The 18090-nt window shown below is 47.2% G+C and overlaps 1 protein-coding gene across 1 annotated transcript in view; it reads right to left on the reverse strand.

The window, feature by feature from the left end:
- LOC143298379 (cryptochrome-1-like) overlaps positions 1-18090 on the reverse strand; it is a 28149-nt gene that overhangs the window by 7735 nt on the left and 2324 nt on the right. The window contains exons 2-10 of the mRNA XM_076611284.1: positions 16136-16244; positions 13194-13336; positions 11794-11978; positions 10667-10755; positions 9596-9736; positions 6134-6304; positions 5394-5534; positions 4575-4726; positions 1910-2109 (exon numbers count right to left, since the gene is read on the reverse strand). Coding sequence (XP_076467399.1) covers positions 1910-2109; positions 4575-4726; positions 5394-5534; positions 6134-6304; positions 9596-9736; positions 10667-10755; positions 11794-11978; positions 13194-13336; positions 16136-16244 — 1331 coding nt within the window. The remainder of the gene's footprint in view (positions 1-1909; positions 2110-4574; positions 4727-5393; positions 5535-6133; positions 6305-9595; positions 9737-10666; positions 10756-11793; positions 11979-13193; positions 13337-16135; positions 16245-18090) is intronic.

The following is an 18090-nucleotide window of genomic DNA, read 5'->3' on the forward strand; positions in this document are numbered from 1 at the left end:
AGGTAGAGCAGACAGTGACAGACAGACAGACAGTGACAGACAGACAGACAGGTAGACCAGACAGTGACAGACAGACAGGTAGACCAGTGACAGACAGACAGACAGGTTGAGCAGACAGTGACAGACAGTGACAGACAGGTAGAGCAGACAGTGACAGACAGACAGACAGACAGGTAGACCAGACAGTGACAGACAGACAGACAGGTAGAGCAGACAGTGACAGACAGGCAGGTAGAGCAGACAGTGACAGACAGACAGACAGGTAGAGCAGACAGTGACAGACAGACAGACAGTGACAGACAGGTAGACCGGACAGACAGACAGGTAGAGCAGACAGTGACAGACAGGTAGACAAGACAGTGACAGACAGACAGACAGTGACAGACAGACAGACAGGTAGAGCAGACAGTGACAGACAGGTAGAGCAGACAGTGACAGACAGGTAGAGCAGACAGGTAGAGCAGACAGTGACAGACAGGTAGAGCAGACAGTGACAGACAGGTAGAGCAGACAGGTAGAGCAGACAGTGACAGACAGGTAGAGCAGACAGTGACAGACAGGTAGAGCAGACAGTGACAGACAGGTAGAGCAGACAGTGACAGACAGGTAGAGCAGACAGGTAGAGCAGACAGTGACAGACAGGTAGAGCAGACAGGTAGAGCAGACAGTGACAGACAGGTAGAGCAGACAGGTAGAGCAGACAGTGACAGACAGGTAGAGCAGACAGTGACAGACAGGTAGAGCAGACAGGTAGAGCAGACAGTGACAGACAGGTAGACCAGACAGTGACAGACAGGTAGAGCAGACAGGTAGAGTAGACAGTGACAGACAGGTAGAGCAGACAGGTAGACCAGACAGTGACAGACAGGTAGAGCAGACAGTGACAGACAGGTAGAGCAGACAGGTAGACCAGACAGTGACAGACAGGTAGAGCAGACAGTGACAGACAGGTAGAGCAGACAGGTAGAGCAGACAGTGACAGACAGGTAGAGCAGACAGGTAGACCAGACAGTGACAGACAGGTAGAGCAGACAGGTAGAGCAGACAGTGACAGACAGGTAGAGCAGACAGTGACAGACAGGTAGAGCAGACAGGTAGAGCAGACAGTGACAGACAGGTAGAGCAGACAGGTAGAGCAGACAGTGACAGACAGGTAGAGCAGACAGTGACAGACAGGTAGAGCAGACAGGTAGAGCAGACAGTGACAGACAGGTAGAGCAGACAGTGACAGACAGGTAGAGCAGACAGGTAGAGCAGACAGTGACAGACAGGTAGACCAGACAGTGACAGACAGGTAGAGCAGACAGGTAGAGCAGACAGTGACAGACAGGTAGAGCAGACAGGTAGAGCAGACAGTGACAGACAGGTAGAGCAGACAGGTAGAGCAGACAGTGACAGACAGGTAGAGCAGACAGGTAGAGCAGACAGTGACAGACAGGTAGAGCAGACAGGTAGAGCAGACAGTGACAGACAGGTAGAGCAGACAGGTAGAGCAGACAGTGACAGACAGGTAGAGCAGACAGGTAGACCAGACAGTGACAGACAGGTAGAGCAGACAGGTAGAGCAGACAGTGACAGACAGGTAGAGCAGACAGGTAGAGCAGACAGTGACAGACAGGTAGAGCAGACAGGTAGAGCAGACAGTGACAGACAGGTAGAGCAGACAGGTAGAGCAGACAGTGACAGACAGGTAGAGCAGACAGGTAGAGCAGACAGTGACAGACAGGTAGAGCAGACAGTGACAGACAGGTAGAGCAGACAGGTAGACCAGACAGTGACAGACAGGTAGAGCAGACAGTGACAGACAGGTAGAGCAGACAGGTAGACCAGACAGTGACAGACAGGTAGAGCAGACAGGTAGAGCAGACAGTGACAGACAGGTAGAGCAGACAGTGACAGGCATACCCACCCGAGGAGGAGAGGAGCAGCGTCTTGTACACCTGTCGCATGCGCTCCATGTTGATGTGGCTGACCCGCGCGTGGTCCACCATGGGCAGGGGGTAGTCCTTTCCCACAATACACCTGGCCGCCTTCTGCACCGCCTCCGGGGCCGTCCAGGGCTCGTAGATGTACTGGGTGGGGATGTACTTCAGGACTGGCAGGTAGTGTCTGCACAATACAATACAATACAATACAACACATGATTACATCACAATACAATATAATACATCACAATACAATATAATAACAACACAATACAACACAATGCAACACAATATAGTACATCACAATACAATACAATACAATATGATACAATACAATACAACACAGCACAATACATGATCACATCACAATACACTATAATACATCACAATACAATATAATAACAACACAATACACCACAACACAATACAACAGAATATAGTACATCACAATACAATACAATACAACACAATACAAAACAACACAAGACAATGCTATACAACGCAACGCAACGCAGCACAGCACATCACAATACAAGACAAGACAATAAATGTACTCTGTGGGAATGTACTTCAGCACTGGTAGATAGTGTCTGCACAATACAATACAATACAATACAATACAATATAACACAACACAATACAGTACAATAGAATACAATATGAAGTCTCCCGTTGGATCGACGGATGAGTAGGCAGGCAGGCTTATCTGTCGGTGCGTGTCCTCATATGGGAGAAGAGGCCGATTCTGGATGCACAGTACTTCCCACAGGTGTTGCAAGGGAAAACGTCTCCAGAAGATGAGCCCTGCTTCCTTCGCTCACGCTTCTCCTTAATGGCCAGCGTTCTCTTGTTTTCAAACATCTTTATGCCACTAGAGCACAGCATCCTCCAGCGAGAGCGGTCAAGGGCATCAGTTTCCCAGGAAGCGATGTCTATGTCACAGGCTTTGAGGACAACACAACACAACAGCTGTACTGTGTGGAGATGTAGGTCAGCACCGGCAGGTAGTGTCTGTGCACACACCTCACTCTTCACTCTCACTGAATACTGTATCAAGTGTAATACAATACAATACACGACAGGTACAGTACAGTATAGTACAGTACAGTACAGGAAAGCACAGTACAATGCAATGCAATGCAATACAGTGTGATACAATACAATAATATATGATACAGCACAGTACAATGTACTGCAATACAATACAATGCAGAACAGTACAATACAATACCATGAACAGTACAATACAATACCATACACCTTACTGTGCCATGCCATGCTATGCTATGCTACGCTATACTATACTACACTACACTATACACAACACAATACTACACAATACAATACTATACTATACTGTTACTACCACTACACTACACTGCATGGTACAATGCCGTATCATACAATACAGTGCAATACCATACAATAAAGCATAATACAGCTTCATTCATCCAATTGTTCCTTATTTCAGCATCCAAAGCCATTCTCTCTGAGAGGGGAGGCGACAGCACGGTTAAGGCCAGACACGGTAGTACAAAAACGAATGAAATAAACTTGAAGTTTATGGCTTTCTGTGAAAGTGGTATGCAAAGATATTGGACTAAACATGTCTAAAAAGGTCATTTTGTGCAATTTGTCATGACAGTTTCCGTGGAAACGAATCCAAAATGGCCGACAAACAAAAAAATAAAAAGCTTAGAACTTCGGAACCTTTATAGATATGTTATTTCTGTTTGTTTTATTTGATTTATTTGTATTTGTTCTTTATTATAGTGCAGTGGTATTTTGGAATTTGAATAAATACATTTATTATTATTTTTTTGTTGAAATGTGTATAAATTCCTTGACATAATTTTTTTCAAATGAGTGTATATTCATTCTTTTACTAGTACTATACAAACCACTGCACTATAATAAAGATGAATACATAAAGAAAAAAAGTACCAAGTTTGAACATGCTATCTTTTAAAGTTTTTGAGCATTAGCATTCTGAAAAATGGTATTACAAGGACAAAACACAAAACTGAGAAAACAGGAAAAGAAAGAGATGTGCTTGTACTCACAAGAAATCACACATGCTGATGCTGTTTGAAGCTTTATTTAAGTGAATATAGTACCCAGGTGAAACGGACTATAAAGATTAGATGTTGAAGAAGCAAATTATGCGAAAAAACGAAAATCACAAAAAACCATGATTTTGGTCAAAATTTCACTACCGTGTCTGGCCTCAAGACTCTTATCTGCCAACACAGTGTCCTCGAGGGACTGGATTCAAATCCTAGCCTCACCCTTCGCCCCAACTTTGGGAAAAAAAATTAGCATGTACCCAACATGCACTCATTCAGATGAGACAATAAACCAAGGTCCCATGTGCAGCACTCACTTGGCGCACTGGAAAAGAACCCATGGCAACGTAAGTGTTGTCCTCTGGCAGCGTTCTGCAGAAGAATGCCACTCTGGCAGGGGACACAGATATATACGCACGCAGTCAAGGCCTGACTAAACGCGTTAGGTCATGCTACCAGTCAACCATCTGCCTAGGAGACGTGCAGTGTGTATGGATGTCTCCATTCGAGAGCAGCGACGCCTCCTTGGGAAATGGGAAGGTTTGTGAGAGGGGTGGGGTGGGGGGGCGGGGGGGAGCAGCACCTGACAAAGTCCCCAGTGGGATCGGCTCTCTTGCCGAAGTTGACAGGACAGTAGCAGTGGAAGAACTGCTGGAAGAAGGCGCTGCACGACAGCCACATCCACGTGCCGGCGTTCACGCTCCAGTCCACGTCCAGCAACAGTTCATCGAACACCTGCACACACAACGTTCGTCATACATGTGGAGTGATGGCTTGGAGGTAACGCGTTCCGCCTAGGAAACAAGAATCTGAGCGTGCTGGTTCGAATCACGGCTCAGCCGCCAATATTTTCTCCCCCTCCACTGGACCTTGAGTGGTGATCTGGAGGTCCTGTGTGCAGCATGTACTTAGCGCACGTAAAAGAACCCAAGGCAATGAAAGGGTTGTTCCTGGCAAAATTCTGTAGAAAAAATCCACTTCGATAGGAAAAACAAATAAAACTGCTAGTTGGGTCATGGTTAAGTATGTGTAATTAAAACACAGTTTATCAAACACCTGGATATCCATTTCATCATCATCAAACACCTAGACACATACAGTTCATCATACACCTGGATACACAGTTCACCAAACACCTGGATATCCATTTCATCATCATCAAACACCTGGACACACACAGTTCGTCATACACCTGGATACACAGTTCACCAAACACCTGGATATCCATTTCATCGAACACCTGATCACATAGTTCATGTTCATCACACACATAGACACATACAGTTCATCAAACATCAGGACACACACAGTTGACCAAACACCTGGACACACACACACACACACACACACACACACACACTCACTCACTCTCACACACACACACACACACACACACAGTCACCTTCATGCCCTCCTCCCAGGAAATCCAGAGATCTCCCCGTGTGAGGAAGCAGGCTACGGCATGACGCGCCAGATGATGGATCCACCCCTCCCTCTTCAGCTGAACCATGATGGCGTCGATCCAGGGGAACCCCGTCTGTCCCTGCATCAACACGACATGCTACACACTGTTGTACACGTCACAGCACCACAACACACTGTTGTACACGTTACACCAACACAACACACTTCTGTACACATCACAGCACCACAACACACTGTTGTACCCATCACAGCACCACAGCACACTGTTGTACGCGTCACAGCACCACAACACACTGCTGTACGCGTCACAGCACCACAACACACTGCTGTACGCGTCACAACACCACAACACACTGCTGTACCCGTCACAGCACCACAACACACTGTTGTACGCGTCTCTGCACCACAACACACTGTTGTACGCATCACAGCACCACAACACACTGTTGTACACATTACACCAACACAACATAGATGAACGTGAAAAAAATTCACACACACACACACACACACATGCACACACACACATGTGCACACACACGCACACACACACGTGTGCGCGCACACACACACACACACGCACACACACACACACGCTCACATGCACACGCACACACACACACACATGTACACACACACACACACATGCACACACACACACACACCAAAACAACCCACCAACCCACACCCCCACGGCCAAGAGAGAGAACCAGATACCTCAGCCCACTTGGCCAGGGCCTCAGGGTTGTGGTCCCAGGGGATCTGAACACACATGCTGTTGCCCAGCATTCGGTCAAAGTGCGGGTTGTTGGTGGCCGCGCAGTAAAAGAACTCACGCCACAGCAGCTGTCCGTGCAGAGCCAAGGGGGGCTCCTGCCCTTTCTTCACCTGTACAACAACACACAACAGACACCTGATGACATCATCCTGCCCTTTCTTCACCTGTACAACAACACAACAGACACCTGATGACATCATCCTGCCCTTTCTTCACCTGTACAACAACACAACAGACACCTGATGACATCATCCTGCCCTTTCTTCACCTGTACAACAACACAACAGACACCTGATGACATCATCCTGCCCTTTCTTCACATCATCCTGCCCTTTCTTCACCTGTACAACAACACAACAGACACCTGATGACATCATCCTGCCCTTTCTTCACCTGTACAACAACACACAACAGACACCTGATGACATCATCCTGCCCTTTCTTCACCTGTACAACACACAACAGACACCTGATGACATCATCCTGCCCTTTCTTCACCTGGACAACAACACACAACAGACACCTGATGACATCATCCTGCCCTTTCTTCACCTGTACAACAACACACAACAGACACCTGATGACATCATCCTGCCCTTTCTTCACCTGTACAACAACACACAACAGACACCTGATGACATCATCCTGCCCTTTCTTCACCTGTACAACACACAACATGTGCCAGACAGTGACTTGGGGAGAAGAGAGAAGACCACACAATGACGGAGACCAGACAGTGACTTGGGGAGAAGAGAGAAGACCTCACAATGACGGAGACCAGACAGTGACTTGGGGAGAAGAGAGAAGACCTCACAATGACGGAGACCAGACAGTGACTTGGGGAGAAGAGAGAAGACCTCACAATGACAGAGACCAGACAGTGACTTGGGGAGAAGACCTCACAATGACGGAGACCAGACAGTGACTTGGGGAGAAGAGAGAAGACCTCACAATGACAGAGACCAGACAGTGACTTGGGGAGAAGACCTCACAATGACGGAGACCAGACAGTGACTTGGGGAGAAGAGAGAAGACCTCACAATGACGGAGACCAGACAGTGACTTGGGGAGAAGAGAGAAGACCTCACAATGACGGAGACCAGACAGTGACTTGGGGAGAAGAGAGAAGACCTCACAATGACAGAGACCAGACAGTGACTTGGGGAGAAGAGAGAAGACCTCACAATGACGGAGACCAGACAGTGACTTGGGGAGAAGAGAGAAGACCTCACAATGACGGAGACCAGACAGTGACTTGGGGAGAAGAGAGAAGACCTCACAATGACAGAGACCAGACAGTGACTTGGGGAGAAGAGAGAAGACCTCACAATGACAGAGACCAGACAGTGACTTGGGGAGAAGACCTCACAATGACGGAGACCAGACAGTGACTTGGGGAGAAGAGAGAAGACCTCACAATGACGGAGACCAGACAGTGACTTGGGGAGAAGAGAGAAGACCTCACAATGACGGAGACCAGACAGTGACTTGGGGAGAAGACCACACAATGACAGAGACCAGACAGTGACTTGGGGAGAAGAGAGAAGACCTCACAATGACGGAGACCAGACAGTGACTTGGGGAGAAGAGAGAAGACCTCACAATGACGGAGACCAGACAGTGACTTGGGGAGAAGAGAGAAGACCTCACAATGACGGAGACCAGACAGTGACTTGGGGAGAAGAGAGAAGACCTCACAATGACGGAGACCAGACAGTGACTTGGGGAGAAGAGAGAAGACCACACAATGACGGAGACCAGACAGTGACTTGGGGAGAAGACCTCACAATGACAGAGACCAGACAGTGACTTGGGGAGAAGAGAGAAGACCTCACAATGACGGAGACCAGACAGTGACTTGGGGAGAAGAGAGAAGACCTCACAATGACGGAGACCAGACAGTGACTTGGGGAGAAGAGAGAAGACCTCACAATGACAGAGACCAGACAGTGACTTGGGGAGAAGACCTCACAATGACGGAGACCAGACAGTGACTTGGGGAGAAGAGAGAAGACCTCACAATGACGGAGACCAGACAGTGACTTGGGGAGAAGAGAGAAGACCTCACAATGACGGAGACCAGACAGTGACTTGGGGAGAAGAGAGAAGACCTCACAATGACGGAGACCAGACAGTGACTTGGGGAGAAGAGAGAAGACCTCACAATGACGGAGACCAGACAGTGACTTGAGGAGAAGAGAGAAGACCTCACAATGACAGAGACCAGACAGTGACTTGGGGAGAAGAGAGAAGACCTCACAATGACAGAGACCAGACAGTGACTTGGGGAGAAGACCTCACAATGACGGAGACCAGACAGTGACTTGGGGAGAAGAGAGAAGACCTCACAATGACGGAGACCAGACAGTGACTTGGGGAGAAGAGAGAAGACCTCACAATGACGGAGACCAGACAGTGACTTGGGGAGAAGACCACACAATGACAGAGACCAGACAGTGACTTGGGGAGAAGAGAGAAGACCTCACAATGACGGAGACCAGACAGTGACTTGGGGAGAAGAGAGAAGACCTCACAATGACGGAGACCAGACAGTGACTTGGGGAGAAGAGAGAAGACCTCACAATGACGGAGACCAGACAGTGACTTGGGGAGAAGAGAGAAGACCTCACAATGACGGAGACCAGACAGTGACTTGGGGAGAAGAGAGAAGACCACACAATGACGGAGACCAGACAGTGACTTGGGGAGAAGACCTCACAATGACAGAGACCAGACAGTGACTTGGGGAGAAGAGAGAAGACCTCACAATGACGGAGACCAGACAGTGACTTGGGGAGAAGAGAGAAGACCACACAATGACGGAGACCAGACAGTGACTTGGGGAGAAGAGAGAAGACCTCACAATGACGGAGACCAGACAGTGACTTGGGGAGAAGACCTCACAATGACGGAGACCAGACAGTGACTTGGGGAGAAGAGAGAAGACCTCACAATGACGGAGACCAGACAGTGACTTGGGGAGAAGAGAGAAGACCTCACAATGACAGAGACCAGACAGTGACTTGGGGAGAAGACCTCACAATGACGGAGACCAGACAGTGACTTGGGGAAAAGAGAGAAGACCTCACAATGACGGAGACCAGACAGTGACTTGGGGAGAAGACCTCACAATGACAGAGACCAGACAGTGACTTGGGGAGAAGACCTCACAATGACGGAGACCAGACAGTGACTTGGAAAGAAGAACTCACAATGACAGAGACCAGACAGTGACTTGGGGAGAAGACCTCACAATGACGGAGACCAGACAGTGACTTGGGGAGAAGACCTCACAATCACGGAGACCAGACAGTGACCATGGAGAAGACCAGACAGGTGAGTCAACCAAGCATGAAGCCAGCAGCGCCGCAGTGAACGCCACAGACGGAAGAAGCACCAACCTTTTTGTAGAGTTCCGTCAGCTTCCAGTAGAAGAGACGTGGAGAGAGACAACCGAAGCGCAGGTAAGGACTCAGTCCTGTCTGACTGGGGAACAGCGACTGCGGGCTCATCTTTGGCCGCTCAAAACTGGCAACCCAGGCCTGAAAAGAAAAGAAAAAGAAAAGAAAAAAAATTTTTTTTTTTTTTTTAATACACACACACACACACACACACATATATATATATATATGACTAGAACAACCATACACCGTGGTAAAGTGGTCAGCGTTGCGGACTGCCCACTGGGACAACATGGGTTCAATTCCAATCAGATGTGGGCAGGAGGGGGGTGTTGGGGTGTGGGGGGAGGGGAGGGTTTGCTCACACAGCCAGCTCTTACCCAAAGATGAATGTACTCTGAAATCAAAAAGGGACAACTGGGACCACATAACCAAGCATCATCCACTCCACGGATGCATCTTTGGGAACGATGCTCAAATTTCCTGACCGACACCGTGGCTGCATGTACCTCTTGGCCGAGATGACACAGGGGCAATGATAGGGGTACAGCCTTGTCCAGCAGTCCCCAACCAAAACGGACCTCCCCCCTCCCCCATGGCAGCAGCAGCAGCATCGCCATCATCATTATTGGAATACACGAAACAAAATGATGTCCCAAATTCTGGGGCACCAAAACACCCCCCCCTTCCCCCCGCCCCGCTGACAAAAACGAACAAAGAGAAAAGGCAGAAAACATGCATCAGGTTTAAACAGACACAACACTTTCGACAGGTATGAACAAAGAAGTAGCTGTGCCATTTTAACTACAACATTGCCATAAATCTTCAAATGAGAGTGGACACACTGTCCACAAGAAACAAACATTCAGACACAAACGCTGTCTACAAGCACAAACATTCAGACACAAACACTGTCTACAAGCACAAACATTCAGACACAAACACTGTCCACAAGCACACACACTCAGACACACAAACACTGTCCACAAGCACAAACACACACACACACACACACACACAGTCTGCCCTACATCCCAAACCCCTTGCTCCCCTCCCCCACCACCCGTCTACCTTTCTCTCCAGGTGACGATATATTCTGGCCAGCGCCTCCGACTCCCCACCACAAAATTTGGCTGGACCCAAACAGTCTGCATCAAACCCTGAAAAAAACATTTTTTTCCTGTAATGAAGTGGAGTACAGCACAAACATCCCATCACATAATCAGACTGGAGTCACACAGTCTGCACCAAACCCTGAAAAAAACAACATTTTTTTCCCTGTAATGAAGTGGAGTACAGCACAAACATCCCATCACATAATCAGACTGGAGTCACACAGTCTGCACTAAACCCTGAAAAAATCAACATCTTTTTCCTCTAATAAAGTGGAGTATCGTGAAAACATCCCACCACAAAATTTGGCTGGACCTAAACAGTCTGCACCAAACCCTGAAAAAATCAACATCTTTTTCCTCTAATAAAGTGGAGTATTGTGAAAACATCCCACCACAAAATTTGGCTGGACCTAAACAGTCTGCACTAAACCCTGAAAAAATCAACATCTTTTTCCTCTAATAAAGTGGAGTATTGTGAAAACATCCCACCACAAAATTTGGCTGGACCTAAACAGTCTGTACCAAACCCCGAAAAAAAAACAAAAAACGTCTGTATCAAATCCTGAAAATAAAATCAGCATCTTTTTCACTGAACAAAGTGAAATACAATGCAGACATGAGTGGTGGAGAACAGGGGGAAAATATGACGGTTCCGATTTTAACATGACAAATTCTCATAAACATAAAATCTGTTAAAATCTCTAACAACTTTTCTCCATATACACAAAGACACACACAAACACTCCCCCTCCACTAGACCTTGAGTGGTGGTCTGGACGGTAGTCATTCGGATGAGCCGATAAACTGAGGTCTTGTGTGCAGCATGCACTTAGCACACATAAAAGAACCCACAGCAACAAAAGGGTTGTTCCTGGCAAAATTCTGTAGAAAAATCCACTTCGACAGGAAAAAAAAAAACCTGCACGCAGGAAAAAATACAAAAAAAATGGGTGGCGCTGTAGTGTAGCGACGCGCTCTCCCTGGGGAGAGCAGCCCGAATTTCACACAGAGAAATCTGTTGTGATAAAAAGAAATACAAATACAAATACAAATACAAAGAGACCAACAATCAGAATCACTGACCTAATTCCTCCAGGCTAGGAACACCAAACTTGTCGTCATGGTTGTCAGAGACAGGCGTGCGGGTGTGGCACACGGTGTGTGGGGTGACAGGGTCCAGGGGGGAGGGGGGAGGGGGGAGGCTGGTCAGGATGGATTGGAACCGTCGGTAGGTCAGGGGGGGCTGGTTGTTGTTGGCCTCCACGATGCTGCAGCCACCAGTGGGCAGGCACATACATACATACGTTGTTAGGTGTGTGTGTTTTGTGTGTGTGTGTGTGTTTTGTGTATGTGTATGTGTGTGTAGTGTGTGTGTGTGTTTTGTGTGTGTGTGTTTTGTGTGTGTGTGTGTGTGTGTGTGTGTGTGTGTGTGTGTGTATGTGTGTGTGCGCACGCGCGTGCGTGCGTGCTTGCGTGCGTGATCAGTATCAATATCATTCCTTGCCTGAAGAATCTAAATCTCAGCGAAACCTTTTCAATAATACAACTTTTAAAGACATGAAAAGACAGCTGTTTTCATTATCTCATTTCACCATCTGCAGTGCCTGCTTCTGTCAGTCTGCAAGGAGCAGAGCCCAGGACCCCGAACGAGCATGGTTTTACCACAAGTACAAGGACACACCTCCATGCTTGTTCAGTGACACAACTCATTCCCCTGATGCCCTGATCCAAGTGGTCAACACTGACCAGGGCAAACAGTACAGGGCAGACTGTACACACGTCCCAACACTGACCTTGACACACTGTACACATGTCCCAACACTGACCTTGACACACTGTACACATGTCCCAACACTGACCTTGACACACTGTACATAATGTCCCATGTCCCTGTTCTGACCTTGACGCACTGTACATAATGTCCCATCCCTGTTCTGACCCTGACACACCATGCCCCTGTTCTGACCTTGACACCATGTATATAATGATGTCCCTGTCCCAGCACTGGCCTTAACACACCATATCCCTGTTCTGACCTTGACACCCTGTACATAATGATGTCCCTGCCCCAGCACTGACCTTGACACACCATATCCCTGTTCTGACCTTGACACCATGTATATAATGATGTCCCTGTCCCAGCACTGGCCTTAACACACCATATCCCTGTTCTGACCTTGACACCCTGTACATAATGATGTCCCTGCCCCAGCACTGACCTTGACACACCATATCCCTGTTCTGACCCTGACACACCATGCCCCTGTTCTGACCTTGACACCCTGTACATAATGATGTCCCTGCCCCAGCACTGACCTTGACACACCATATCCCTGTTCTGACCTTGACACACCATGTCCCTGTTCTGACCTTGGCACCCTGTACATAATGACGTCCCTGCCCCAGCACTGACCTTGACACACCATGTCCCTGTTCTGACCTTGACACCCTGTACATAATGATGTCCCTGCCCCAGCACTGACCTTGACAGGCTGTAGAGGGTGTGTGATGACCGGACCACCACCTCCACCCCCAGGTCTGCGGCCAGAGCACAGATGGCATGGTCACGTTCCTTTCCGTAGGGCTCTGGGTCCTCCTCAAACGTCAGCTGACTGATGTTCCATTCCTGTTCAGGGCACACCACTCTTCATCACACCGGGCATTGGACAGTCTTCTGCTACAACCCAATACAAAGCCATCTGGCATTCCACACTCTGTTACAAACCAAGACAAAACTATTTGCCATTCCGCGCTCTGTTACAAAACCAATACAAAACCATTTGGCATTCCACACTCTGTTACAAACCAATACAAAACCATTTGGCATTCCACACTCTGTTACAAATACAAACCAATACAAAACCATTTGGCATTCCACACTCTGTTACAAACCAAGACAAAACTATTTGCCATTCTGCGCTCTGTTACAAAACCAATACAAAACCATTTGGCATTCCACACTCTGTTACAAACCAATACAAAACCATTTGGCATTCCACACTCTGTTACAAACCAATACAAAACCATTTGGCATTCCACAATGTTACAAACCAATACAAAACCATCTGGCATTCCACACTCTGTTACAAACCAATACAAAACCATTTGGCATTCCACACTCTGTTACAAACCAATACAAAACCATTTGGCATTCCACACTCTGTTACAAACCAATACAAAACCATCTGGCATTCCACAATGTTACAAACCAATACAAAACCATCTGGCATTCCACGCTCTGTTACAAACCAATACAAAACCATTTGGCATTCCACACTGTTACAAACCAATACAAAACCATTTGGCATTCCACGCTCTGTTACAAACCAATACAAAACCATTTGGCATTCCACACTCTGTTACAAACCAATACAAAACCATTTGGCATTCCACACTGTTACAAACCAATACAAAACCATTTGGCATTCCACAATGTTACAAACCAATACAAAACCATTTGGCATTCCACGCTCTGTTACAAACCAATACAAAACCATAATCACAAGAAGAACTTATGGTGCAAGTAAATAACGAAACAAACAAAAAATGTTTTAAAAGATGGCCAAATAGATGTCCTTTCCGGTCCATGCAGAATTATGATCTCATCTGGAGCCCTTCAACTAATTACTTCCATGGTGGTCAAAGGGCAAATAACACAGGACACACTTGGAATGAAGCTGACAGAGAGACAGCACCCTCTTCCTGACTTGGAATGAAGCTGACAGACAGACAGTATCCTTTTTCTGACTTGGAAGTTGGAATAAAAGTGGCGAGATGGTATCCTCTTTCTGACTTGGAATGAAGCTGACAGAGAGACAGTATCCTCTTTCTGACTTGGAATGAAGCTGACAGACAGACAGTATCCTCTTCCTGACTTGGAATGGTGACAGACAGACAGTATCCTCTTCCTGACATGGAATGACGCTGACAGACAATTCGCTTTCTTCTACATCATCATCCACCTCTTCAATGTCCAACCCATCAGTTTGTAGCATTTCAAGTACTTCGGCAACCCTAAAACGTTGCCGTCACTGCCTTGTTCGCTTCACAACATTCTGAGAAGAGCCCGCTTTGCTAACAGGCTGGCATGTGAGCAGACGACCGGTCAGTGACTTTGTCAGCGTGTGTGCGAGACGGGCCACACATCCCAGGCTGACCAATCATACCATTCGATTGTGGAGTGACCCAGAATAGCGCACTCTGCTTGGCTAATCACAAAATCACGTGTACAGCGCATGATGGAATTTTACTTTTGGAGAATGCTATTCCATTGCTTCGTCCGAATCCGAATACGTTTTGTGAAGGAATGCGTGAGCATTCCTTCGTCCGGAAAGAGTTAAATGTGTCCAATTTACTGGACACACCCATCAGGTTCATGTGTGTCACTGGACACACAGATAGGTGCACCTGTCCTCACCTTGACAAATGATCAATGACAAATATTACCTATGTTTGTCCTCATCTTCACAAATCAACAATGGCACAACAATTTGGCTTATCTGCCAATACAGTGTCTGTGAGGGCCTGGGTTTGAAACACAGTATCACCCTTTCTGTCAAGTTTGACTAGAAAGTTGAAAAGGAAATTTTCTATCTAAAATTACGTTTAAATAACATACTTACCGTGACCCAACTAGTGCAGACTCAAGCAGGGGTCTGACATTCCTGTCCTGTGCAAACTACTATCCGCCTATGCGGAGAAAACAAAAGTAACTATGGCCGATAACCTCCCGGAAGTAGGTGACCTCCCCTTTGTCCCGCTGGCTAGCTCCCTCTTGATTGAAATTGAAATAAGCATTTAACGCTTAGGATGAGACAATAAAACAAGATCCCTTGTGTAGCAAGCACTTGGGGCACTGAAAAAGAATCCATGGCAACATGACTGTTGTCCTTTGGGAAATTTCAATAGAAGAAATCCACTCTGATATATATATATAGTGGTTCGTCCGTCGGGATCGACGAGGACCATCTAGTCATCCTGGGGGTGGGTGGGTTGGGCTCTGTGGGTGCGCAGATGACTGATCAGGCCAATCCGCGCCCAGAAGGTTCTGACGCAGTGTGGACAGGGGATGGTGGCGGCTGTCGGGGACTTGCTGGCAGTGCTTTTCCAGGCCTATCTGCGTTGCCCTGCTGCAGCGATTCTGTTGGCCTCACAGGATTTGGCGCCTTTGTGGACAGCTGAACACCACTTTGGTCTATACACTAATATATGCATCCACTCAATTAGCGCATTGGCTTATTCTGCTGGTCAGACATCTGCCCAGCTCATGTGGTGTGACGTATTTGGATTTGTCCAAACACTGTGATGCTTCCTTGAGAAACTGAATTTGATTCAAGCACTCACCTTCATCAGACAAACAGTGACACGAACCACGAGGCACAATATCAAATCAGCCAGTACCAAACATGGTAACAACTGCACTCACCTTGAAGATCCTTGAGAAGACGTCTGCAGGCTGTCCTCGAATGACAAAAAGGCGACTGTTGAGTTTCCGCAAACTGCTGTCCAGATCTTCCAAGCTCTCCAACAGAAACCTGACCAAGAACACACAGTGGTGGTCAGTACACACACCACTTACCAGGATTAAGGTCAGTACACACACCACTGACCAGGATTAAGGTCAGTACACACACCACTGACCATAATTTAGGTCAGTACACACACCACTGACCAGGACTTAGGTCAGTACACACACCACTGACCAGAACTTAGGTCAGTACACACACCACTGACCAGGTTTTAGGTCAGCACACACACCACTGACCGGGATTTAGGTCAGTAATCACTGCAAGAAAGTTGGACACTTTGCAGCTGTCTGTCGTTCAAGGAACAAAACTGGATTGTCTGCCCAGAAGTTCAATTCAGAAGATCATGAGGAGATAGTGGTGATGTACACTGATAAGAGAGGAAATAAGCCATATACAGTCACTATACAGGTCGAAGGCAAACATGTGGTCTTTGAAATTGAGACTGGAGCCTCAGTCACCTTCATCAATGATAGTTCTTGACCATACATGGGGTAGGGACACTTCACTGGCTGGATGTGACACAAAACTGAGGACATATATATATATATATATATATATATATATATATATACTGGACAACAGATTCCAGTGCATGGAAAAGCTGAAGTCCAAGTTTCCCATCAAGGCAAGTCTGCAATGCTACCTCTTATTGTGGCCAGTGGTGGTGGTCCAAATCTACTGGGCAGAAACTGGATCCGGGGATTGGACATGGAAGCTGCGATTCCTGTGAACCAAGTAACCATGAAACCGCCATCTGGGCTGTCAGAATGTGTCACATGCTGATGCTCTCAACAGGTTGCCCATACCAACCACCAGTGCTGAGCCTGAGACTCCAGAAGAGTACATCTTCCTAATGGATCATCTTTCGACGACCCAAGTCACTTCAACTGACATTCAAGCAGAGACTGATCGTGACCCTGTTCTATCACATGTCAAGAAATACACTTTAGTTGGCTGGCCATCTGAACTTCCAAGAAATGGCAGTCAGAACTGAAATTGTACAGGACCCATGAAACAGAACCAGATACCATCGTCTATGACAATGGACCCACATTCACTTGCACCCAAATCAAAATCTTCACTCAGTTCCTAGGCATTGGCCATGTGCTGGTCTCACCTTACCATCCAGCTTCCAGTGGCCTGGCAGAAAGAGCTGTTCAAACATTCAAGGAGGCCATAAAGAAGATGTCTCCCAAACTCACTATGCAGCATAAGTTGGACACTTTTCTCCTTGAGCAGCACATCATACCTCACTCAACTACTGGTGTGCCTCCTGCAGAACTCTTAATGAAACGGAGGCTCAAAACATCTGAATTTGACACAGCCAATGCTGTCTCACAAAGTGGAAGAAGTCCAATCAAAGCGTATCATGATCGAAGTGCCAAAGACACAGACTTCGCAGCTGGTGACAAAGAATATGCTCAGTGAAGAACCCACAGCCATCAATGCTCCCAGCCCTGTTGACCCACTTTCTGCTTCCTCTCCCCGAGAACCAGTCCCTCCTACAGCCACTCCTGGTCCATGTCCAGCCACGCCTGTCCGCTCCAAACCCACATAGGTCAACAGTAAATCCCCAGCCTGTGCTGCAACATCTCCAGAAACTGCAGACCTAGGCACATCTTCCAAGAGTGCTGCAGTTTTCCAGAGACCCACTCCTGCCTTGGCTGAACACACACACAAAATACACAAACACACACACATACATGCAATGACAAACTTTTTCTGCACAAGATGAATGATAAATGTTGCATGGGGGAGAAATGTTCAATAGATGTGGTTTTCCAGAGAGAAGTCTTGAATAAAGTGGAAGAAGAAAACCTGGTCTGTGGAGGGATATGGTTTTATACAGATG

Source organism: Babylonia areolata, chromosome 23 (genome assembly GCF_041734735.1).
Source record: "Babylonia areolata isolate BAREFJ2019XMU chromosome 23, ASM4173473v1, whole genome shotgun sequence".
Taxonomy (NCBI): domain Eukaryota; kingdom Metazoa; phylum Mollusca; class Gastropoda; order Neogastropoda; family Buccinidae; genus Babylonia; species Babylonia areolata.